The sequence below is a fragment of the Oncorhynchus masou genome, chromosome 19 (assembly GCF_036934945.1).
Source record: "Oncorhynchus masou masou isolate Uvic2021 chromosome 19, UVic_Omas_1.1, whole genome shotgun sequence".
Lineage (NCBI taxonomy): Eukaryota > Metazoa > Chordata > Actinopteri > Salmoniformes > Salmonidae > Oncorhynchus > Oncorhynchus masou.
In genome coordinates, this window is record NC_088230.1 from 13675274 (window position 1) to 13701983 (window position 26710).

Below are 26710 nucleotides of genomic sequence, written 5' to 3' on the forward strand. Positions count from 1 at the left end.
TGCAAATTGTCACGTAGGTTTAATAACTGTATTCTTGGCAGATTTGAATTCTGTTGTTGCCATTGTCTAATGATGATGTCATCTTACTAAGTGTACCTTTAAGAGTTTAGCAGTGAGCACCACCATCAGGCACATAAGGCGTAGAGACTGAAGGGTTTTCTTCAACAGATTTCTTCAACTTAGCATTCACTCAGGATTTTGGTGTAAGGGAGCATCTATGGTGGGAATCAGCATTCTACAATATCCCTATAATACTATCTTAAGGATATTAACTGTATTAGGCTATATGGATGATATATCAAGAATCAAACTTTATCTGAGACACAGAATCATGCGCTGCAATGAGGAAGGAAATGGGGTAGCTAGTGAAGGGGTAGCAAAGGATTCTCTATCCTTCATTCTGATCCTTGACCATACCATAGCAGAGCTGAAATGACTGACAACAATATCTTTCATTACTTGATCCACTCAAACAAGTAAATTGACCAAAGTTCAGCTACGTACTGAAAGATTTTGAACTGGATGTCAAATAAATGAGCATGTTTATGTTTACTTCATTAGTTCAACATTTGTGCTAACTAAGGATATTCGCTAACAAAATAAGATCCTGAAGAAAACGTCTACATTGAAAGACAAACAATGCATGTTCGCTAAATAAATATTTGCTCAAAAAAAGCTTTAACGCTTGCTAATCAAGCAAATGTGCTGACAAAAGCATGCTGGAAAACACTAGCTTTTTAAATAGTCATTGTTTATGAACAGAACATGCTTATAAAACATGTTCCTAACAAAGCGTATTTGTGAAAAATATTTTGCTAAAGACAAGGAGATGAAGATGACTTCACGTGCCCTGTTCTGATTGCTGCCACCTGACAAATATGTTGGTATTGCAAGGTTTATGTAGACATCTGGAATCTTATTTTCCGATGAGTTGTAACCTTAAACTCGTACATCAAATCTGAAAAGGAAAAGCGCAAAAAAAATCTGTCTGTTGTTTCCGAAGCCCAATCGCAACTAGAGCGCACAAAACAAGACAGTTTCATTCCCAAATCGGACGATAATTAAGAAGATGCCTTGATCGCCCCACGTGGCTAGTTCTGAGAAGTGATTCTGCTGCCGGTACCCTGAGTCACACACTAAGAGGTTTCGAGTCTATATTGTCTTTTCTACAGCCTCTGTTCCATGGCCTTGTCCATCAACCTGCTCCACTCTCCCTCTCACCAATTCCTTTCTTCATTCTTCAACTTGGAAGGTCTGAGAGCATTGACAGAGACAGAGAGTTAAGTAGGGCGAGTCTGGCCTGTTCAGTAGCCTACAGTCTGTGGTCAACATCCCGGAGTCAGGAGGGAAAAGGTGGTGCCCAAGATGGGAGCAAGTTAGTCTGCCTTTACCCACCCCACCAACCCCCCCAGAGAAGAGGGTATGGGCGAGGATATCACCTTCCCTTTCCCTCTTCCCACTCCATCTCTATCGCTCACTGCTGCGCCTCTTCGGCCTCGGGCTGGGCCTGGGCCTCAGGTTGGGCCTCCGGCTGGGCCTGCTCCTGAGCAGGCCTGGCTGGGGGAGGAGGAGGCTGCGTGGGCATTGCCTGGTGTTGTCTCTGGCGGTAGGCGATGACGGTGCCTTGCAGCAGGGTGATTACCGTCATTAGGTAGAGGTCCCACTCAGGGCCCAGGAGCTGGTCCAGGTCCACCTGACTGACCAACTCACTCATCTGGTGGGGGGAGAGAGATGATACAGGGTGGGAGGGGAAAAAGAGAGAGGGTTGGTCGGAGGGAGCAGAAAGAGAGAGAGAGCATTGACTACATTGAACAAACAGTACAATCCCATGAATCCTGTACAAATGTAATAAATTATGTTAGCCTCAAACATTGAGCCTGCCCGCCCCCCATGAGTTGAAATGGAAATGACCAGGGAAATGAAACTCCCAGAGGCACCGGATCCAGGAAGTGCTCTGTACTGTACACTCACGTTAAGGTCGTGCAGGTATTGCAGGGTGTAGACCAGGCCCAGTTTACACAGAGCCAGGAAGATGGGCACCTGAGCTTCGGGACTAACCTCAGCAGCCATGTCGTAGAAACGCTTGGCCAGGTGGATATCCTACAGGAGGGGGAAAGTAAGGGGTTAAACTTATAGGGTTGCATGTGTGTATGAATGAGTTTGTTTATGTTCGTGTGCCCACCTGTTTGATGCCCAGGCCTTTCTCGTGCATGTAGCCCAAGTTGAACATGGCCTGAGCGCTGTGCTGCTGCTCCGAGGCCAGCCTATAGTGGATGACAGCGGTCTCGTAGTCCATGTCAGTTCCCGTACCCGTAGAAATGGTACTCCCCCAGCTTTATCCTAGACACTGTATAACCTGGGCCCAGTTTTTCAAACCAAATGTCATGGGATCATATAACATGATCTTTGTTGTAGCATATAATGGGATATGTTGGAAAATGTGTAGAATTGCATGAAATTTGCTTTAAAACTGCAAAAATGTCTCTGTGCCCCATGGCAAAATGAGTAGAATTCCATGACATTTGTTAAAAAATTCCCAAATTGTCTCTCCACCCAATGGCAAAATGTGTAGAACTGCAGAAAGCTTGCTTTAACAGTGCAACATTTTCTTTACACCCCATGGCAAAAATGTGTAGAATTGCAGGAAAAAAAAAAAATAAAAAAGTATCTACTTGGTGGGGGGGCATCGCAACCAAATTGCGCTAAGGGCCCCCAAAAGACTAAAGCCGGTCCTGTCTATAATAATGGCTAATTGGCTGTGTGTGGAGGTCAGTTCCCTTGTGCTACTAGCTCTATGACAGATCCTTTATGCTTTCTGTATAACTGGGCCCGGACTTTGTCACTCAGCTGTTTTGGGTGGGGGAGATAAGGTTGGCCTCATATAATGGCCGTGCCCTCTGGCCGTGCATCACATTGTGCTGTCCCTACACACCACATGCCACTATGGGGTGGCTTTTGATTGCCGTGGCAACCTGTGCGCTAGTCTCCTCTGCCAAAGGTAAGTGCTGGAACCAGCAGGAGAACAGCATGCAGTCCCTATCTGTGCATATTTCACATTTTACACACACACACACACACACACACACACACACACACACACACACACACACACACACACACACACACACACACACACACACACACACACACACACACACACACACACACACACACACACACACACACACACATTCCACACACATGTCAGTTACTGTGGCCACATTGTCGGGGCGAGCAGTTTTTTCTGAAAGAGGGGCCTGGCTTGGGTAGGTCGATGTTGGTTTAGATAATGGAGGACCTGTTTAAAAAGGAACATCAGGGATATTTGGTTTCAAAAGTTAGACGTATAAAAGTTTGGCAGCCCGCAGCAGTGATGATGAAGACTACAGAAGTAGATTGTAATCACAACAGAAAAAATATGCTTTCTTCATAACCTGACTTCAGTTTCTCTTGGTCTTTGTATTGGCTGGGTTATGTAAGCACCAGGACAAACTCAGCAGGCAAAACTGGTTGTAATGACATCATAATGATGTCATTTCAACCAGTTTCTGGTTGTTGTAATGACATCATTCCAACCAGTTTTCCCTGCTGGGAAGACACCCCTTCATGGATACTGTCTCCTTCTAAGGCAACAAGTGGTGGTGGCAGTATGAGGAAGGCATACGACACTACAGCCAGGAGGCTCTCCACAAGGTACTGTCCCATTTGACCCTTTTATCATCTTGGTGTAGGATTGGTCTAGGGTGAAGTTGCCCCTAGACGCTGATGTTGGAGCAGTTGTACATTTACATAACTAATGGTTAAGGTTAGGATTGGGGGCGGGGAAGCTGATCCTAGATTTGTATCTAAGGGAAACTTCACCCCAGAGCTTTTATTTTCAGTATGCGCCTTCGGTAACCTTTGGTAATGTAAAGGCCTTCATAACACATTCATAGCAGTGAATGTAACAAGTTTAAATTCTCTTTCATCAATGGCATTTTGATTGAATGGTTATTTAGTGCTTATAAGTGTGTTATGTCATCTCACATCAAGGAGACCTATGCTAGATGTTGATCTACAGTCTGTTAATTAAGCATTTGTTACCTGACTTGAATTACCTGAAGATACTTCATTGGTCTTTGTGTACATCACTTACACATTGGTATGTGTAGTTGTACATCATGCTACAGTTGAAGGGATAGTTCACCCAAATTGCAAAATGACATATTGGTTTCCTTTCCCTGTAAGCGGTCTATGGACAAGGTATGACAGCAATACATGCTTTGGTTTGTTTCCTTGGCACTGTTTCCACATTGCTTACATTTTAGCATTTGTGCCAAAAATCACATGTAAGTTATTGAACCAATATTAGCATGATTTGAACATGATGTGTGAAAAATGCTCATTTTGGTCGCATGACTTGAATGGGATTTTTGCCACATGCTAAAACATTAGCATTTGGTAACAGTGCCAGCCACTGCCAGGGAAACTACACCAAAGCATGGATTGCTGTCATAACTTGTACATAGACTGCTTACAGGTTAGGAAAACCAATTTTGTAATTTGGGTGAACTCTCTTTAATGACATGACTGACTGATTCTGCTATGACTACATGACCTCGGTTGTTTGTTATTCAAGTTCATATTCAGTGTCATGTCAGGTTATCTGAATGTTTGTAGATGTTTGTTCGGTATTGATAGCATTTGACGCACACACACACGCACACACATGCACACACACACACACACACACACAGTTGTATCTTAGAGGTTGGAACATCTTTGTGGTCTGTTGTGGATTCTTGTTCCCTTGCAACTCGTATTGGTGCCAGGGGACCATCGTTTCCCCCATTATAATCAGAAATATGTACAGACATATTTACTGCGTTCTACTTTCTATCTGTGTATCTATTCTTTTCTCTCCTTCACTCTCATTCTTGTTTCAGGAGTTTCCAGAGAAAACCAGACCGGTGAACTTCACACATTCTCCTTTTCAATGTCCTGACATGAGTCGCTCGCCCGCTGTCCCCTCATCAGGTAAGATGGGACCATCCCATTAGAGTTGATTTAGAAAGTCAATATGTTAACTGATCCCAGGCCAGTCTTATTGCAAGGCTAGGGTTTTGGGAGCAGATCCTAGACCAGTCCTTAGAGACATCTTCTACTGCCTTCTCTCTGAGTAAATACTGTATGTTAGAGATCATCAACTAGATTTTCTTGAGTGGATGGTCAGGGGCCCGGAACATAATTACAAATAATTTGTAGACTAAATTGATTGCAAAGACGCCCAACAAATATTATATTTGACTAAAATGTAATATTTTCAAACCTTGCTTGCATTTGTATATGATCACGTATAGTGCATTCGGAAAGTATTCAGACCAAATACAGGTGTGCCAAGAAGACTCGAGGATGTAATAACTGACAAAGGTGCTTCAACAAAGTACTGAGTAAAGGATCTGAATACTTAGGTAAATGTGATATTTCATTTTTTTTATTTTTTTTTTTTTATAGATTTGCAAAATGTATAAAAAACTGTTTTTGTTTTGTCATTATAGGGTATTGTGTGTAGATTGATGAGATGGCAAAAACAATTTAATACATTTTAGAATAAAGCTGTACAGTAACAAAATGTGGAAAAATTCAAGGGGTCTGAATACTTTCCGAATGCACTGTATATCTCTCCGCTATGCATGTATACTTGGGAATACTTTGGAACAGATTCCAAAATTTGAATCACTTGGAGGTTATTTTCTGGAGTTTTAGTCTTTTGCGTGAAGCAATATTTTAATATATATATTTTGTATTATTATTATTGTTTTTGCACAGTAAACTCGGGGGGCCAGATAAAATCATCCGCGGGCCGCCAGTTGGGGAACCCTGGTGTATGTTTTCCTTGTGGGAGTTGAACAATTGAATCAATGTTGTTAGTGTAATGATGTTGGATTCATGATCTCCCTCCCCAGCTGTAAATCAAATCGCTAGCTTGAAATCGAATCATGCTATTGTATCGCTAGCTTTTCTAGTGTAATAAACAAAGATGTGACCGCTTGTCAAGCATGGTCCCCGGTCCAATCCCAGCGAGGGACAAGAAAGGAGGCAAGCACAGTGACACACCTCTTATATTAGCCCTCTACAACCTAACATGATATGTGGACAGTGTAGGAGGCCATCTGGGTCAGCAACTTGTGCATTATGGCCGGTCATTATAAATCTCTCTCTCTCTCTCTCAATATCCACCAATGTGTCCTCTCTCTTGACTTTGTCTCTCTTCTTGCTCTTTAGTTGAGATGGTAAAGGCAGCGGACATTAAAGTCATTGCTGCCCTGGGGGATTCTCTGACGGTGAGTTCAACGTTGAGTTTGTCTTAACACAAACACTTTACACTTGACTCTTGACCAGTTTTTGGGGCTGTGGGTGTTACTTAAAGGGGTACGTGATTAGTACATCCATTTGTGGACTGCAATGAATAATAAATAGCCATTGATTCTTTAAGAATATAATTTACAAATGCTTCATGTGCTTAGTTTAACAGTCGTGCCCCACCCAAAAATAGAAGCTCATTTTGCTCCGTTGTTTCTAAACAATTAAATTATTAACAAACGTTGTATAGCTTCAAACCATGGTTAAATGTCCAATGCAGACAATTGTATTTCAATATCTAATCATTTCTGGGAACCAATTAAAGACCTTACTGTGATGGTTTTGAATGTAATAAAAAAATAACAAATTAAAATATATATAAGAACATTTTAGCAAAGACCAATTCGTCAAGCAAGAATTTTGAAATGACTGTCTGGGAAGGTCTGAGTGGGGAAGGGAAAACTGAAGATTAGCTGTTATTGGCAGATGTTTGGAAAAACTCCATCTCAACAAAACCATTATTTTATCTTACACTAGAAGGGCATCATCATCATTTTCACAATTTCACAGTATTATTCCAACCTCACAGTGTGGAAATGTATATGAAATACAGGAAAATCAATTTTTTTGACTGTACTGGGCCTTTAAAACAATAACGTTGATGTCATGGATGGTCAGTCCTTGTGTCCACAGCTCAGTCTATGAATTTAAGTCCTCGTGTCCACAGCTCAGTCTATGAACTCCATCCCTATCCCTCAGCTGTTTACCAAAAACAAGTGATGGGGTGGCTGCTTTGTTGTTTTTCAAATCCTGTATTTCCCCTTTAAAGCAACTGGTGTGTCACCTTTTTGAAACTGAAACTAGTAAATGCGAAACCATGCCGTCTAGCATAATGGAGCAGTTTCACTCAACGCTGCATGGAAATATATGGAAAGTAGTTACTGTAATGAGTTTAACTGAACTGTCTGGACTGGACCAACACAAAGAACAAATTAATTTAAAGCTGTTGTGGGCTCAAGTCCTCAATGCATTTAAACCATTAAACCACCGCAGGTCAGGGCCATTAGAAATTCAGTTCAGGCCAGTGAGAGAAAAAAAAAGTTAACATTGAACTCAGAATGTTCTAATCGTTCGGGCAGATTGCTTTAATCATAATAGCTGAATTTGCTAATCTTTGGCACGTACAGTGCCTTCGGAAAATAATCCTTGACTCCTTGACTTTTTCAACATTTTTTCCCACATTTTGTTACTTTACAGCCTTATTCTAAAATGGATTTAATAATTTTCCTCTACTCAATCTACACACAATAACCTAAAATAATGACAATGCAAAAACAGGTTTTTATAAATTGTTGCTAATTTATAAAAAACATGCAATATCACATTTACATAAGTATTCAGACCCTTTAACTCAGTACTTTGTTGAAGCACCTTTGGCAGCGATTACAGCCTCGAGTCTTCTTGGGTATGATGCTACAAGCTTGGCACACCCGTTTTTGAGGAGTTTCTTCCATTCTTCTCTGCAGATCCTCTCAAACTCTGTCAAGTTGGATGGGGAGTGTTGCTGCACAGCTATTTTCAGGTATCTCAAGAGATGTTAGACCGGGTTTAAGTCCGGGCTCTGGCTGGGCCACTCAAGGACATTCAAAGACTTGTCCCAAAGCCACTCCTGCGCTGTCTTGGCTGTGTGCTTAGGATTGCTGTGTGGTTGGAAGGTGAACCTTCTCCTCAGTCTGAGATCCTGAGCTCTCTGGAGCAGGGTTTCATCAAGGATCTCTCTGTACTTTGTTCCTTTAATCTTTTCCCCAACCTGACTAGTCTCCCAGTCCCTGCCACTGAAAAACCTCCCCACAGCATGATGCTGCCACCATCATGCTTCACCGTAGGGATGTGCCAGGTTTCCTCCAGACGTGACGCTTGACATTCAGGCCAAAGAGTTCACTCTTGGTTTCATCAGTCAAGAGAATCTTATTTCTCATGGTCTGAGAGACATTAGGTGCCTTTGGCAAACTCTAAGTGGGCTGTCATGTCCCTTTTACAGAGGAGTGGCTTCTGTCTTCTGTCAGGCCTAATTGGTGGAGTGCTGCAGAGATGGTTATTCTTCTGGAAGGTTCTCCCTTCTCCACAGAGGAACTCTAGAGCTCTGTCAGAGTGACCATCAGATTCTTGGTCACCTCTCTGACCAAGGCCTTTGTCCCCACGATGGCTCAGTTTGGCCAGGCAGCCAGCTCTTGAAAGAGTCTTGGTGGTTCCAAACTTCTTCCATTTAAGAATGATGGAGGCCACTGGGTTCTTGGGGACCTTCAATGCTGGGGACATTTTTTGGTACCCTTCCCCAGATCTGTGCCTCGACACAATCCTGTTTATGCACTCTACGGACAATTCCCTCGACCTCATGGTTTGTTTTTTTCTCTGACATGCACTGTCAACTGTGGAACCTTATTTAGACAGTGTGTCCTGTTCCAAATCATGTCCAATCGATTGAATTTACCAGACGTGGACTCCAATGAAGTTGTACAAACATCTCAAGGATGATCAACGGAAACAGGATGCACCTGAGATACATTTTGAGTCTCATAACAAAGGGCCTGAATACTTACACAAATCAGGTATTTCTGTTTTTTATTGTTAAAGCAATTCCAAAAATTTGAAAAACCTGTTTTCGCTTTGTCATTATGGCGTATTGTGTGTAGATTTCATATTTTTCTTAATCCATTTTAGAATAAGGGTTCTGAGTACTTTCCGAAGGCACTGTACGTCAATGTCATAGTTGAATAATCTTTGACCATTCATTGCAGTCATGGCTGTATCATACTGGAAGTTACTGTTTCGATTAACACGCTGTAGTTTGCCATTAACAGTTTTGTGGCTACTGTCTCACTTGAAAGGAAAGTGTTATTAATAGGTATAATCATATGACTCACCTTGTGGTTGATTGTTTGATGAATTGCTACATGGATTGTCTTGCCCTCTCTATTCAGACCGCCATAGGTGCCAATGCCACCAACGTCCTTGGGATTCCTATCGAGTTCCGTCACGTGTCATGGAGGTACCCAATTAATTGTCTTTAGATGAGAATATGACAAGAATGATGAGAATAAGAATCGTATCAGGATGACAACGTTACATAGTAATGTATGCTTTCTTATCCGTTATTTGGGTATTCTGAATGGTAGTTCTCTGTCTAATAATAATCAGTCAATTATTGTCATAATTTGGAAGCAATGCAATTGTTTTGAATGACAACTTAATGACCCTATAGTGGAAAATGTATTGTACCTTGCAGCATCGGGGGCCACGGATCATACCAAGATGTCATTACACTGGCAAGTAAGTGCCTTTCGACTCAAATACCACCTTGAGCCTTGTAGGAACGTTAGTCATTCATTGGCACACATTAATTCTAACCAGACGGAGCTTGGGCAGCCTGGTCCCAGATCTGTTTGTGCTCTTGCCAACTTAATTTCTATAATTGTAAAGCCATAGATAACAAGGAGTGGGTGTAATAGAACTGCAATACTGGCACTCAGGCTTTATCTTGCATTGTTTTTGCCTGCTTATGGTTAGGTTTGAAGTAATAGCAGATCCTTGATCTATGGTTAGAGGGAACATCTACCTTGACAATAGAATGCACAGTGTCCTATCATCCTTCAAGTACTACCTGTGTGAGCGTAAGGTGTAGGGGGAAGTTGCCCCTAGATGCTTTTCCCACACTAATGGTTAAGGTTAGAATTGGCGAGGGGAAGCTTATCCTAGATCTGTATGGAGGGGAAACTTCACCCCAGAGATGGAGACAAAGGAAGAGAATGTGCTCAGCTCTAAATCCTCTTGTGTAACCCAATAGAAAGGGTGCTTGGAACCAAAAATCAATCAAATAAAAAAGGCCAGCACTCACTTATACAGTATATACAAATATATGTATATTTGTATATATAAGTGAGTGCTGGCCTTTTTTATTTGATTGATTTTTGGTATATATATATATATATATATGATTTTCTTTCCCTGTGTGAACCCTCCTTGGCATGTGCTCTAGATATCGTAAGGCTTTTCAATCCCAATGTGCTTGGTGCTGCACCGGCCAAGACTGTCCATGGAACCTCAGCCCCCCTCAGCGAAACAGGATTCAACCTGGCCGTGACCGGACACAACACCTTGTAAGAAACCACTATGGTGAAATATGCAAATATACTGTCTGTCTGCCAGAGATTTAACCAATGAAAGTGATGCATAGAGCTGCGTGCACTAAAAAGCAAGTTTGTGCCATGGTACTGGCACAATGCTTGTATAACACAGTGGTCTGATGTCTCATAGCATATCTAAACTAACTTTTAAGTGGCTGCAGATTTTAGTTAAATTACACTGCACATTTGAGTTACACTAGTCTCGTGTAGCCATACCTCGAAATCACGTTGTTGTCACACCACGTTTCTTGATGAGGCCAGAGTTACATACACAATCTGACGATTTCAGCGATATTATGTGTAGCTGCCTGTGCTACACTCATTTATTTTGTTTCATTACTCATTTCTGTCTGTGTACTTATTGTTCATTTCATTCTGTAACAGCTCAAAAATAATCTGATATTTGGGTTGTTCGTTTTAAAGTTTTTCATTCAGACTTTTGAAAATAAGTAATGAATGTGGCAATTCTAGATACGGAAAGATGCCACACCTCCTATCCTTGCAATGGTGACTTCTGTGACGACATGGACAGAGACATTGATGTCTATCTCCATTTTAAAGTAGTCATTTGCTTATTTTTCTACTTCCAAGAGTGTATTGGCAGTTTGTAAATAAACTGAAAAGGTGCACATCACCACCTGTTGTGCTGGATTGTATATTGTCTGAACCGGTATAAAGCCAAGGTTGGTGATTTATAGCCATTTACAGCCACAGATATGGAATGTTTGCTCAGGATTATAATTAATTGGCTGACTCCTCCTGCTGACCTGATTGGAATTAAGGCAGTGTCCAGGGTTGCTCTCTATCCAACTCTATGGTGATACTAGCCTTGACTAACCCTTCTCTGATAATGTTCTGAAAGACTCATATTTCCCAGTGTTCCTCCTGATAATATTATCTGCCTATTCCATGCTAAGACAGGACATTGTGTCACAGTTTTGACCTTCACTAATATCACAATCAAAAGGATTTTATGACACACTCAGTATGATTTTTATGTTATGCACAACTCATGAAATATCAAAATGCTGTTCATTTTTTTTATTTTTTAAACAACACATTCTACAAACAAACACATTTTATCTGATTCAGCCACTTGTAAATTCAGTATTTCTGGTATTCAATAAAATGTGCAAATGTTCATTCACGTCATTAATACTATTGGAGACATATTTTACATTTAACATGCTTAAACCTACAGTCTGGGATTTAAAAAACAACAACAAACTGACCACTCTGCCCTTTGTTTTGGTTAATAGCTGAGGGATGGGGCTGGAGATATGTAACCACGCTTAAACTCATATATACTATATACTCATAACTCGAGTTGGAGCTATGGATGCCAAGACTGACCAACCATGAGTTCAAAATGATAGTTTACCTAGTTTTGAAACTATACAGTGTTTGCTTTACAACAACGTTAAAACAAGCTTCTATTTTGGTGTTTGAGTGGGGTAAGACAGTTGAACTAAGCTCCTCAGTGTTTATAAGTTACATTTCCGCAATAATCAATGGCTATCATCAATTTCAAATCCCAAAATGAATGACCCAATTGCAGACTGTAGCTGGTGCTTTTTGCCTCAGTGTTATGATGTGTATTGTAATGTTGCGTAACTGTCCCTTAGTAATCTACCAGGGCAGACCAGACATCTCATCGACACACTGAGAAACTATGAGGTAAGAACCCCCCTACGTCTCCAACATACTGTATAGGATAAAACCTTGTTATATTCAAACGTGTCTGATAACAACTTGTGCTATTTAGACCTTATCACTGAAAAGAAATGGTAGCATAGGTTCCTTTGGCGGAATCATTATCTTGCCAAAATAAAACAGCTAGACAAACAGACTGGCACCCACCCGGGATTTGATTATGATTACATTTGAGATCAGCAACTCTCTTTTCCAACCAATGTCTAAGAATGCTTTATTGATTTGAATAGCAATTTTACAGTGGTAAATGAAGTACTGACTGACTAATGTATCCCCTCTTTCATCCCTTTCTTTACCCAGGGCCTGAACTTTGATCAGGACTGGAAGCTGCTGACCATTCTCATAGGCATGAACGACATCTGTGATTACTGCAAGGATAAGGTCTGTGTCATTGTAATATGCAGGCTATGCAACTTCATGTGCAATATCATAAAGAAAGAGCAAAGGTGTTTACTTTGGCGCTTGTTTCAACAATCTCCTTCCCAGGTTCTTTTCTCAGTGGACAATTACATTCACTACATGACGAACTCCTTGGAAATGCTAATGAACGAGGTAACATCGGGAGAGCTCACAAATATTATCTATGAATTTTTTTGTATTTTTACAATCCCTTAAAGCGGCAATCGGCAGTTGAAACAACAAAGAAAGCGTACTCCCCGCCCCTGTTTTGGTAAAAAGATGAGGGATGGCGGTGGAAAAATGCCATCACTCTCAAATTCATAGACAGAGCTATGGATGCCAGTTCTGACCGGCTATGATATACAAATTATAGTTTTAACTATGTTTTGAGGCTATAGTGTTTGTTTACATTTACCTTGTTTTTAAACATGGGGGAAAAACAAGCTCATATTTTGGGTTCTGATGGGGTACGAAAGTTGAACTAAGCTCAGGAGGTATTTATAAGTTATAATAAGTGGGTACATATCATTAATTGGACGTAGCAACTGCAGATTGCCCATTTAAAGTATACTTCTCAATGGGTCTTCCCTGAATAAATAGGGAAAATACATAGAATACTGTTATATCACATTATAAATTATGATTTACAACACTTAACACTCAGAATGGTAGAGTATAGGTAAGGGATAATCAACGAGGGGCTATGCGTTCTCTGGAAAATAATGAATGACGTGGAAGGTGTGTTCCAAGATGCGCTAGTGGAGTGGAACTAACCTTCCACAGAGTTGCATTATTTTCCAGAGAAAGCATAGAGCCCCGAGTTAATTATCCGTTTTATACCATGGCTATAATTTAGCACATGTACGGCTAGAAATGTGTTGATTTGCAGGTAAAAATGTGTTCAACATCCACTGAAGTAGCTATCAAGTTTACTAGATAACTACATTAGTTGCCTTGTTAGCTAAACAAACAAACTTGTGAGTTTAGCTAACCAAACCATCAGTCCTAGCGTGCTATAACCGCGGAGTGCCTGGATACAGCCCTGTTTTCAACAACGGAGATTTGTATAAACCTTGCAGTCTGTCACTCTGACATGTGCAACATTGTTACAATATTCTAATTCCATCTCCTGCTGTACCATAGTAATGAATCTGTCGGGAGTCAGAATAAGACAGACAGGCAGGCAGCTTTTCTCAGTCAATCGAAATCATGAATCAGCTGGTATAATTTTTATGGATTTGGAAAAAAATAAAAAACGAAACACAGCTAATTTGCAGTCTTTCCAACATCAGTTTGAAGTGATTGTGTTAGTGTGTTGTTGGCTAGGACACTGAACAACAGTGTCCTGATGAGTGAGCACATTTTCTGTGCCAGGTAAAATTGCACCTCATTAGCTCATTGTTATGGATTTATCCAAATAAATGTCACTAGAAAACAGCTTATGCAAATGCAGCGACTTTGCTGTTATTCTGGCTGCACTATTTGACGTGACTGTAAATTAGTCGTAGTTGGCTAGCTAGCAAGCAAGGGATAAGAATATGACATTTTTAGTGAAAATATGTTAATCATTATTTGTATAAAAGTGCCTCCCGAGTGGCGCTGTGGTCTAAGGCACTGCATCACAGTGCTAGCTGTGCCACTAGAGATCCTGGTTCGAGTCCAGCCTCTTACTGCGACTGGGAGATCAATGGGGCGGTGCACAATTTGCCCAGCGCCGTTCAGGTTAGGGCAAGGTTTGTCCCATCACGCTCTAGCGACTCCTGTGGCGGGCTGGGCGCAATGCACGCTGACACGATCACCAGGTGTACAGTGTTTCCTCTGGTGCGGAGGACGCACGGCTCTCGACCTTTGTCTCTCCCAAGTCCGTACAGGAGTTGCAGCAATGGAACAAGACTGTAACTACCAATTGGATACCATGAAATTGGGGTAAAAGTTATTAAGAACTGATAATGCCCTCAAAGCTGGTTTTTGGAGGAGATATTGCCAAGACTTTGCCAATGTATCCTTCAAACACCGGCTTCTCGTGCATTATCATACAACGGGTTATTCAAACAATGATTGACATATTTCAATTAAAAATGTTATTTGGATTCATTTATTCATACTATTTTATCATTCCACAAGAATTATCCCGACACAAATCTATGGTTGCTACTCGTTCGTTCTATTGGTTCGGTTGCCAGAGACGCGACCCAGTCGTTCAGTCTTTTTGTTCTGGAACCGGCTGGAATGTGGTTTTAACCAGCCTTCAGCATTCAGGATTAGAACCACCCGTTGTGTAATGTATTATAGTGTGTGTGTTAACATGGCAACATTTGCATTTCTCTTTGTTGCGGTCATAGAAATAGAATGATTCTAATTCTATGGTTGCGGTCTAGGTTCCCCGTATGATTGTGAATGTAGTTCAAATCCTGCCCATGGAAACCTTGAGGCAGGTCCAGAGGCCCACCCCAGGCTGCCTGCTCCAACGGTGAGTGACCTGGCTTTGACCTTTGACCTTAGAATGCAACCGCTATGCAATACGGCACATATGTCAGAGTCAAGGCCCGCGGGCCACATCCGGCCCGCGAGAAGGTTTTTTACGGCCCCTGGGATGATCTTGATTTATTATTAGAACCGGCCCGCAGACCGCAGCAAGCCGGCAGCCCGCAGATCTTTTACACGCACCAATACTACATTTCCCACAATGCAACGGTGACGCACCGAGCAGTAGGCTGCTTCATTTCAATATTTATTGGCACAGCAGTCGTCAGCATCACAGTAAAATTAACTTTCAGATACCCATCAAAAATGGCAAAACGGAAGGTGGACACTGAGAACCGGGGTTTCAAACAAGGTGGGAGTCGGAGTATATGTTCACGGAGGTAGCTGGAAAACCTGTGTGTCTTCTGTGTGGAGAAAGTGTGGCGGTACTGAAAGAGTATAATCTGAGACGACATTATGAAACGAAACACGCGGACAAAAACAAGAATATGGACATGGAACAAAGGCTACAAAAGGCAGAGGAATTAAAACGAGGCCTCAAATCTCGACAGGCTCTGTTCAAAAAGCCAAATCACAAGGCCAGGCTGCTGTCAAGGCCAGTTTTATTTTGGCAGAAGAGATCGCTAAATCAGCCCGGCCATTTACGGAGGGGGATTTCATCAAAAACTGCATGATTAAAGTTTGTGACGAAGTTTGCCCAGAAAAAAGGCAACTCTTTTTAAATGTGAGTCTGAGCAGAAACACCATTGCCGAGAGAGTAGACCAGTTGTCCATCAATCTAAAAGAGCAGCTTGTGAAAAAGGGAAAAGATTTCATTGCATATTCCTTGGCTGTGGATGAGAGCACCGACATTTCTGACATTGCCCAGTTGTCAATTTTCATCCGCGGAGTGGACTCCAGCCTAAGCGTGACAGAGGAGTTTTTGGCTTTACGTCCTATGCATGGCACAACTACGGGGCATGATTTGTATGAAGAGGTGTCAAGATGTGTAAATGAGATGGAGCTGCCTTGGGAAAAACTCGTGGGTTTGACAACCGACGGAGCACCTGCGATGTGTGGACACAGGAGCGGACTGGTGGTGAAGATACGGGAAAAGATGCAAGAGGAAAACGCGACAGGTGAGCTGACAGCTTATCATTGTATCATACACCAGGAAGCGTTGTGCGGTAAAGCCTTGAAAATGGAGCATGTAATGAGCATCATCACGCGCACAGTTAACTTTATCAGAGCCAAAGGTTTGAATCACCGCCAGTTCAAGGCATTTCTGACGGAGTTAGAAACGGAGCATGGTGATTTGCCTTATCACACAGAGGTGCGATGGCTAAGCCAGGGAAAGGTGCTTCAAAGATGTTTCGAGCTTCGTGAGGAGATTTGTCTGTTCTTGGACAGCAAAGGGAAAGACACAACACAACTCCGAGACGAAATGTTTCTGTGTGAAATGGCTTTTCTGTGTGACATTACGAGTCATCTGAATGCAATGAACTTGCAGCTGCAGGGTCGGGATCATGTCATCTCTGATATGTACAGTACAGTGAAGGCATTTAAAACCAAACTGACTCTGTGGGAGACGCAGATGCGGAAAGAAAATTTGAGCCACTTTCCCAGCTGCCAGACCATGAAAGAGAAGCTCTCTACCAGTGCGTTCCCGAGCGCACAGTTGGCTGATAAAATAGGTATGCTTGCCGCTGACTTTCGACGCCGATTTGCTGACTTTGAAGCACAAAAAAGCAGGTTGGAACTGCTCGGTAACCCATTTGCTGTTGACGTGGAAAGCTCACCACCAAACCTCCAAATGGAGTTGATTGACCTCCAATGCAATGATGCACTGAGGGCAAAATATGCGGCAGTGGGTGCTGCGGAGTTCGCCCGTTTCCTCCCCGACACAATGCCCCAGCTGCGCATCCAGGCTGCTCAAACGTTGTCTATGTTTGGCAGCACATACCTGTGTGAACAACTTTTTCTTTGATGAACCTGAACAAAACATCACACAGAAGTCGACTTACTGCTGAACACCTCCACTCAATTCTGAGGATTTCCTCAGCTCAGAGCCTTACCCCGAACATTGATGAACTTGTGGAAAAGATGGGACACCACCAAGTATCACCCTCAACCTCAAACAAGTGAACATTACTGTGCAATCACATATTTAGAGTTTTTACTCAGTTCAAGTTTAAAAGTTAAAGTTTAATATTTGTTTTCACTGCATGTTACTTCTCCTTAAACAAAGTGTTGTTTTTGATTAATAGATTTTTGCACTTTATTTTATTGTATTTCAATCCAATTATATTTTAAAAATATTTCAGTTGAGTGGATGATAGAAAATTGCTATTATTGTTTTTTTCTTTGAAGTAAATTTAGCCCACTTTTGCTAAAATAGAAAATATAGGCTACTGATGGTGCCTTGAATACCGGTTTCTTTCATTTAATGTTCATGTTATGGGGATTTTTATATAAAGGAAATTTGTCTTTTGTGTCTGTTGAAAATTAAAGATTACTGACAGAGCCATAAGAAAATATTGCTTTATTTATCTGATCATATTGGAATATATTTGTTAGGTTTTCAGTAGGTTCAATTAGGTTCACTAGACTATATGCGTCATTTAAAAATTTTTCAATGAACATTCGAACAGTCCGGCCCTCGGCTTGTAGCTAAATTTTTTATTTGGCCCTCCGTCCATTTGACTTTGACACCCCTGCAATACGGTGTACATTTTAGGACACCCTCAGCTTACTACGGTGTACATTTAGAGCATCCTCAAGCCTCTCGCCTCACCCCTCCTTGAGGCAATTGTCCAAATCTCCTTGAAATGTAAACCATAATGAACACAGTCACTCTTCCCTTGCACCTACATCATCTTGAAAATATTTTCAACTCTTTCCTTACGAGGTCTGGAGACTACTGGTTTTCTGTTCTACCTGATAATTAACTGCACCCACCTGGTGTCCCAGGTCTAAATCAGTCCCTGATAAGAGGGCAACAACAAAAACAATAGAGTGGGACTGGCTTCGAGGTCCAGAGTTGAGTTTGAGGGCTCTAGGGGCTCCCAATAAGCATCAAAGGTAGACTCTGCAATATGGCATTGTCAGGTTACGGCAGGGCAACTTCTGATGGTATTATTGTCTCTTCCCAATGTTTATGTTCCTTTAAGGAGGGAACAAATTAAGGCCGGCCAATTATGGCAATCGTGGCAGATTTTAAATATTGGTGTGATCAACTCGCTCTATTGTGTATGATGATGTCGCTTATGTGGCACCCCACGTCAATATTTTAAAGATCCGTAGGATGCCCTGAATTGTTATGTAACCGAGTTGGATCCTCGGGTCATTCTCATTAGAACACACCGTAGCAAAACGTTTCTCAGCGTTTCTTATTGGTAGAATTGTAGAAGGTACCACATTTTGGGCCTATTGAACATGACCTTGATTCTTGACCCATCATTTGTTCCAGATCATTCTGTTCCTGCCTGATCAAGCCCGGGGCTGGTTCCCCTGAACTGAAGGAGCTAGTGGAGATCAACCTAGAGTTTCAGGTGGGTGGCCTAGCGGTTAATGCCACCACCTACAGCACAGAAACCTATCAGTATCGGCAGACCTGGGTTTCAAAAATGGAAAAGATCTATTAATTTACTTTATCTGTGCCTGTTTGAACCTGTCTGGTTTAATAAACTAATAGAAAAGACCCAAACCTGCAAAACCCTCCCATCTGGCACTCCAGGCAGACTCTTTAAAAGATCTTTAACAGATTCTTTGAGTATTTGAAACGTAGCCCGAGGGCACTGACCGACATCCATGGACATTGAAAAGTAGTGTAAATTTGCTTAGTCTCCCCTGGCCTTGATTTCCACCCCATTCACAGATGTGTTTTCAACGTCCCCAGCCGTTCATTTCTGGTCCGGTACGGACCGGACCAAATCTGATCCAATTTCATTCCACCATCTACAGATGTCTGGGATAGACCCGACTTGATTTGGCCCAAACAGACATCTATAGTTTGGTCCGGACTGGCCTTGATTTGGCCCAAACATTGAAGTCCATAATTGGTTCAGATTTGATCTGGACTGGACTTGATTTTGACCAAACATAAACAAGTTTGGACAGAATAGTATAGGAGTACAAAACAGTAGACCACAGCAGGGTACAGGACAGCAGAGTACAGGACAGTAAAGAAAAGTAGTATAGTTCAGTACAGTAGAGTATAGTACAGTATAATGTAATGTATTGTACCTGACTATACCCTACTGTACTGTACTGTACTAAACTGCATTCTACTGTACTCTACTGTGCTCTACTGTACTGTGCTATACTGTCCAAACTTGTGAAACGTAGACGTCTATGATTGGTTCAGATAAGGTCCGGACTGACCAAATGTGGTCTTGTTTGGAAAGCGGAGCTCATTAAAATAATACCCAGTGTTAATTTTTGCATTTACATTTGTCATTTAGCAGACACTCTTATCCAGAGTGACATTCTACTAAGGTAGATAAACAACCACATATCACAGTCATAACAAGAAAAAAGTTTCTGAAACCGTTACTGAGATTGTTAAGTTGAAGTGTTCTTCTGTGTGTTTCTTTCTGTTGGTCTGGAAACGTTAAACTTGACCACTACCAGTTCTTAAGCTTTGGAAAAAGCTAACATAAATACATGTGACAGATGGGAGCAATAATAAATATTCCGTACTGCAATCTTCAGTTATTTCCATTTTCCTATTTAAATTTTAATGAACATTTTGGAATGTGAAATAATGATTTCTTCATTGACATGTAGTTTTATCAATGTCAACTTCTGTAAAAATACTTATTTTGAATGTCCGGAAAAAAACGTATTTTCAACGTCTGGAAAATACGTCTTTTCAATGTCTGACCTCACAGCAGTGTGCATATTTCTGTTCGAGCCCTACGCTAACACACACCTCATTAACTCTCCAGAAACGTCTGGAGCAGCTCCTCCACAGTGATAGCTTCTTCAGGGAGGACTTCGCCGTTGTTCTCCAGCCCTTCATGAAACAAGCAGACCCTCCTCGCCTCCCGGTAAAGTCTCTTTGCTTTAATCTGGAATCCTTTTGCTGTTTCAAGCCTGTTTCAATATATATATATTTATGAGCTATGTGTGATTATCTCACATAGTTTATACATACAGTACCAGTTAATAGTTTGGACACACCTACTATTCCAGGGTTGTTCTTTATTTCAACTATTTTCTACATTGTAGAATAATAGTGAAGACATCAAAACTATGAAATAAAACATATGGAATCATTTTGTAACCAAAAAAGTGTTAAACATTTCTAAATATATGTTCTATTTTAGATTCTTCAAAGTAGCAACCCTTTGCCTTGATGACAGCTTTGCACACTCTTGGCATTCTCTCAACTAGCTTCACCTGGAATGCTTTTCCAACCGTCTTGAAGGAGCTCCCAAATATGCTGACCACTTGTGACTGTTTTTCATAGGATGCTTTTCCCAAACCTCTCAATTGGGTTGAGGTCGGGTGATTGTGGAGGCCAGGTAATCTGATGCAGCACTCCATCGCTCTCCTTCTTGGTCAAATAGCCCTTACACTGACTGGAGGTGTGATAGGTAATTTTCCTGTTGAAAAAAACGAATTATAGTCCCACTAAGCGCAAACCAGATGGGATGGCGTAACTCTGCAGAATGTTGTGGCAGCCATGCTGGTTAAGTGTGCCTTGAATTCTAAATGAATCACAGACAGTGTCACCAGCAAAACACATCATCACACCTCCTCCTCCATGCTTCACGGTGGGAACCACACATCAGGAGATCATCCTACTCTGCGTCTCACAAAGACACGGCAGTTGGAACCAAAAATGTCACATTTGGACTAATCAGACCAAAGGACAGATTTCCACCAGTCTAATGTCCATTGCTTGTGTTTCTTGGCCCAAGCAAGTCTCTTCTTCTTATTGGTGTCCTTTAGTAGTGGTTTATTTGCAGCAATTTGACCATGAAGGCCTGATTCGCGCAGTCTACTCTGAACAGTTGATGTTGATGTTGACATGTGTCTGTTGCTTGAACTCTGTGAAGCATTTATTTGGGCTGCAATCTGAGGTGCAGTTAACTGTAATGAATTTATAATCTGCAGCAGAGGTAACACTGGTTCTTCCTTTCCTGTGGCGTTCCTCATGAGAGCCAGTTTCATCATAGAGCTTGATGGATTTTGCGACTACACTTTAAGAAATGTTCAAGTTCTTGAAGTTTTGTGCATTGACTGAACTTCATGTCTTAAATAAATTACGGACTGTAATTTCTCTTAGCTTATTTGAGCTGTTCTCGCCATAATATGGACTTGATCTTTTATCAAATAGGGCTATCTTCTGTATACCACCCCTACCTTGTTACAACACAACTAAATTGCTCAAATGCATTAAGGGAAAAAAATCCACAAATGAACTTTTAACAAGGCACACTTGTTAACTGAAATGCATTCCAGGTGACTACCTCATGAAGCTGTTTGAGAGAATACCAAGAGTGTGCAAAGCTGTCATCAAGGCAAAGGGTGGCTACTTTGAAGAAAAATATATTTTGATTTGTTTAACACTTTTTTGGTTACTTCCATATGTGTTATTTCATAGTTTTGATATCTTCACTATTATTCTACAATGTAGAAAATAGTAAAAATAAAGAAAAACCCTAGAATGAGTAGGTGTGTCCAAACATTTGACTGATACTGTATATAAAAAGACTAAGTGAGAAAATAATGCATGGTAACACATTCACAGAGACATTTATGTGAGAATAGTTTAAATTATTCCCATGACCTGTCACTTTTGTGATGTTTGTGTCTCTCCGAACAGAACGGCAAGATCGACATGACCTTTTTCACCCATGACTGCTTTCACTTCACCATAAAGGGCCATGAGGAGCTAGCTAAGGGGCTGTGGAACAACATGGTGAGCGCTACATAATGCTAACAGGATGCTAACAAGATGCTAATATCTAGCTAGCATGGTAAAAGGTCATGAGCATTGCTCATACAATTTCTCCATTCAGTCTGCTACTAATGACTGGTATTAATTATGTCACTTTGGCTGAGTGAAGGCTGGTTATTAGTCCTACTGCAGATGTTTCATTCCTGGAAAGGTCTAAAAATGAAAGATGCCATGATCCCGTTGTCAAACATACTACAATCCAAAACCATGACACATCAACAAAGAAGAGGGACAGTAGCTGCTTCTGAATTGAATTGTGTTGATATATGAGCATTTCTTTTGAAAGGTCAGAATTATCCCAACACCATTTTATATACATGCTGATTGTAACTCCATACACTGCATACGTGTAATTGTTCATGGAGTATTTGGAAGGGAGCATGACAAGAAATAACAGAAAGGCACAATAGTTGAAACATTAGCGATGTCACCATCAGATGTTTCTTATCTAATTTCCCCAGTTCCAGCCAGAGGGAGGGAAGCTTATGGTGTCAAGCTTTTCTGACCCCATCGAGCTCATCTGTCCACCGATGGTAAGACCTGAGCTGTGACTGAGTGTCCTTTGTTTGTATTTGATACTATTATATATACATATACAGTATATACATAGAGTTGAAGTCGGAAGTTTACATACACCTACATACACCTTAGCCATAAACCTTAGCCAAGTTTAAACTCAGTTTTTCCACAATTCCTGACATTTAATCCTAGTACAAATTCCCCATTTTAGGCAGTTAGGATCACCCCTTTATTTTAAGAATGTGAAATGTCAGAATAATAGTAGAGAGAATTATTTATTTCAGCTTTTATTCCTATCATCACATTTCCAGTGGGTCAGAAGTTTACATACACTCAATTTAAATTGTTTAACTTGGGTCAAACGGTCAAACGTTTTGGGTAGCCTTCCACAAGCTTCCCACAAGAAGTTGGGTGAATTTTGTCCCATTCCTTCTGACAGAGCTGATGTAACTGAGTCAGGTTTGTAGGCCTCCTTGCTTCCACACGCTTTTTCAGTTCTGCCCACACATTTTCTATAGGATTGAGGTCAAGGCTTTGTAATGGCCACTCCAATACCTTGACTTTGTTGTCCTTAAACCATTTTGCCACAACTTTGAAAGTATGCTTGGGGTCAAAGTCCATTTGGAAGACCCATTTGCGACCAAGCTTTAACTTCCTGACTGATGTCTTGAGATGTTGCTTCAATATATCCACATAATTTTCCATCCTCGTGATGCCATCTATTTTGTGAAGTGCACCAGTCCCTCCTGCAGCAGAGCACCCCCACAACATGATGCTGCCACCCCCATGCTTCACGGTTGGGATGGTGTTCTTCGGCTTGCAAGCTTCCCCTTTAACCTCCAAACATAACGATGGTCATTATGGCCAAACAGTTCTATTTTTGTTTCATCAGACCAGAGGACATTTCTCCAAAAAGTACGATCTTTATCCCCATGTGCAGTTGCAAACCGTAGTCTGGCTTTTTTATGGTGGTTTTGGAGCTGTGGCTTCTTCCTTGCTCAGCGGCCTTTCAGGTTATGTCGATATATTACTCGTTTTACTGTGGATATAGATACTTTTGTACCTGTTTCCTCCAGCATCTTCACAAGGTCCTTTTCTGTTGTTCTGAGATCGATTTGCACTTTCGCACCAAGGTACGTTCATCTCTAGGAGTCAGAATGCATCTCCATCCTGAGCGGTATGGCGGCTGGGTTGTCCCATGATGTTTATACTTGCATACTATTGTTTGTACAGATGAATGTGGTACCTTCAGGCGTTTGGAAATTGCTCCCAATGATGAACCACTTGTGGAGGTCTACAATTTTTTTCTTGTCTGTTTTCTTTTGATTTTCCCATGATGTCAAGCAAAGAGGCACTGAGTTAGGCCTTGAAATACATTCACAGGTACACCTCCAATTGACTCAAATGATGTCAATTAGCCTATCAGAAGTTTCTGAAGCCATGATATAATTTTCAGGAATTTTCCAAGCTGTTTAAAGGCACAGTCAACTTAGTGTATGTAAACTTCTGACCCACTGGAATTGTGATACAGTGAATTATAAGTGAAATAATCTGTCTGTAAGCAATTGTTGAAAAAATTACTTGTGTCATGCACAAAGTAGATGTCCTAACCGACTTGCCAAAGCTATAGTTTGTTAACAAGAAATTTGTGGAGTGGTTGAAAAACGAGTTTTAATGACTCCAACCTAAGTGTATGTAAACTTCCGACCTCAACTGTGTGTGTGTGTGTGTGTGTATATATATATATTACAGACTATATTATGTTACGATAAAAGAATGAAAGTAGGAATAGGATACAACTCAAATCAAAGTTTATTGGTCACGTACACAGTTTAGCAGATGTTACTAGCTCTTAAAAATGCAGTGAAATGTCAAACTACACAAATAATAATGCAATTTTTTTTAATTTACACAGATATAATATGTACATTAGAGTGATGTATCCAGGATATAAATGAATACAGTATATACACAAATGCAGTGTGTAGAAGCAGGGTAACTGAAATGCAATGTACAGTAGTAGAAATAATAGAAGGAACATGTCGAGAATACAGCATTTAAATACAGTACAAAACCCCATGGCAAAATGGATAGAATTGTAGGGATTTAGCTTCCAGACCAGAGAATACAGTGGCAAGAAAAAGTATGTGAACCCTTTGGAATTACCTGGATTTCTGCATAAATTGGTTATCAAATTTGATCTGATCTTCATCTAAGTCACGACAATAGACAAACATGGTGTGCTTAAACTAATAACACACAAATTATTGTATTTTTCTTGTCTATATTGAATACATAATTTATACATTCACAGTGTAGATTGGAAAAAGTATGTGAACCCCTAGACGTCAGCTAACCTGGAGTCCAATCAATGAGACGAGATTGGAGATGACTCCAATTAGAGCTGCCCTGCCCTATAAAAAACACTCACAAAATTTGAGTTTGCTATTCAAAAGAAGTATTGCCTGATGTGAACCATGCCTCGAACAAAAGAGATCTCAGAAGTCCTAAGATGAAGAAATGTTGACTTGCATAACGCTGGAAAGGGTTACAAAAGTATTTCTAAAAGCCTTGATGTTCATCAGTCCACGGTAAGACAAATTGTCTATAAATGGAGAAAGTTCAGCACTATTGCTACTCTCCCTAGGAGTGGCCGTCCTGCAAAGATGACTGTAAGAGCACAGCGCAGAATGCTTAATGAGGTTGTGAAGAATCCTAGTGTCAGCTAAACACTTATAGAAATGCTAACATCTCTGTTGACGAGTCTACGAAACGTAAAATACTAATCAAGAATGGTGTTCATGGGAGGCCACCACGAAAGAAGCTACTGCTGTCCAAAAAAAAAACATTGCTGCACATCTGAAGTTTGAAACTACAATTGAGCTGTTTGGAAGGAACACTCAACACTATGTGTGGAGAAAAAAAGGCACAGCACACCAACATCAAAACCTCATCCCAACTGTAAATTATGGTGGAGGGAGCATCATTATTTGGGGCTGCTTTGCTGCCTCAGGGCCTGGACAGCTTGCTATCATTGACGGAAAAAGAAATTCCCAAGTTTATCAAGACATTTTGCAGGAGAAGGCTATCTGTCTGCCAATTGAAGCTCAACAGAATTTGGGTGATGCAACAGGACAACGACCCAAAACACAGAAGTAAATCAACAACAGAATGGCTTCAACAGAAGAAAATCCACCTTATGGAGTACTGACCTCAACCTGATTGAGATGCTGTGGCATGATCTCGAGAGCAGTTCACACCAGACATCCCAGGAATGTAGCTGAAATGAAACAGTTTTGTGAAGAGGAATGGTCTAAAATTCCTCCTGACCGTTGTGCAGGTCTGATCCGCAACTACAGAAAACGTTTGGTTGAGGTTATTGCTGCCAAAAGAGGGTCAACCAGTTATTAAATCCAAGGGTTCACATACTTTTCCCATCCTGCACTGTGAATGCTTACACGGTGTGTTCAATAAAGACAAGAAAACATATAATTGTTTGTGCGTTATTAGCTTAAGCAGACTGTGTTTGTCTGTTGTTGTGACCTAGATGAAGATCAGATAAAATTTTATGACCAATTTATGCAGAAATCCAGGTATTTCCAAAGAGTTCACATACATTTTCTTGCCACTGTATGTGTATGTGAATGGTGTACATAGACAGTATGGACAGTATGTGATTAGAAATGTGTGTACAGTAGTAGTTTCATAGGATGAGCCATGACAAGAATACAGTATATACATACAGTGCTTTCAGAAAGTATTCAGACCCCTTGACTTTTTCCACGTTGTTACGTTACAGACTTATTCTAAAATGGATTAAAGAGAACAGTTACATAATCAATATACACCCAATACGCCATAATTACAAAGCAAAAAAAGGGTTTTAGAACTTGGCACCTGTATTTGGGAGTTTTTCCCATTACTTCTCTGCAGATCCTCTCAAACTGTCAGGTTGGATGGGGAGTATCGCAGCACAACTATTTTCAGGTCTCTCCAGAGATGTTCGATGTACAGGCTCTGGCTGGGCCACTCAAGGACATTCAGAGACTTGCTTAGGGTCGTTGTCCTGTTGGAAGGTGAGCTTTCGCCCCAGTGTGAGGTGCTGACCACTCTGGAGCAG

General features: G+C 41.0%; 2 protein-coding genes across 2 annotated transcripts in view; one reads left to right on the forward strand and one right to left on the reverse strand.

Annotated features, from left to right (window-relative positions):
- Positions 1-939: 939 nt before the first annotated feature.
- Positions 940-2299, reverse strand: LOC135505546 (protein sel-1 homolog 1-like). The gene is made up of 3 exons (XM_064924612.1): positions 2183-2299; positions 1972-2100; positions 940-1714 (listed from the first exon to the last, which is right to left on the reverse strand). The coding sequence occupies exons 1-3, from the start codon at positions 2294-2296 to the stop codon at positions 1475-1477; spliced, it is 483 nt and encodes a 160-aa protein (XP_064780684.1). The 5' UTR covers positions 2297-2299; the 3' UTR covers positions 940-1474.
- Positions 2300-2943: 644 nt separating this feature from the next.
- Positions 2944-26710, forward strand: part of si:dkey-177p2.18 (phospholipase B1, membrane-associated) — a 28815-nt gene continuing 5048 nt past the window's right edge. The window contains exons 1-15 of the mRNA XM_064924590.1: positions 2944-2998; positions 3629-3693; positions 4926-5016; positions 6265-6323; positions 9324-9391; positions 9629-9672; positions 10379-10499; positions 12152-12203; positions 12540-12620; positions 12726-12791; positions 15017-15108; positions 18571-18652; positions 20051-20152; positions 21937-22032; positions 22533-22604. Of these exons, the coding sequence (XP_064780662.1) occupies positions 2944-2998; positions 3629-3693; positions 4926-5016; positions 6265-6323; positions 9324-9391; positions 9629-9672; positions 10379-10499; positions 12152-12203; positions 12540-12620; positions 12726-12791; positions 15017-15108; positions 18571-18652; positions 20051-20152; positions 21937-22032; positions 22533-22604 (1146 nt within the window). The remainder of the gene's footprint in view (positions 2999-3628; positions 3694-4925; positions 5017-6264; positions 6324-9323; positions 9392-9628; positions 9673-10378; positions 10500-12151; positions 12204-12539; positions 12621-12725; positions 12792-15016; positions 15109-18570; positions 18653-20050; positions 20153-21936; positions 22033-22532; positions 22605-26710) is intronic.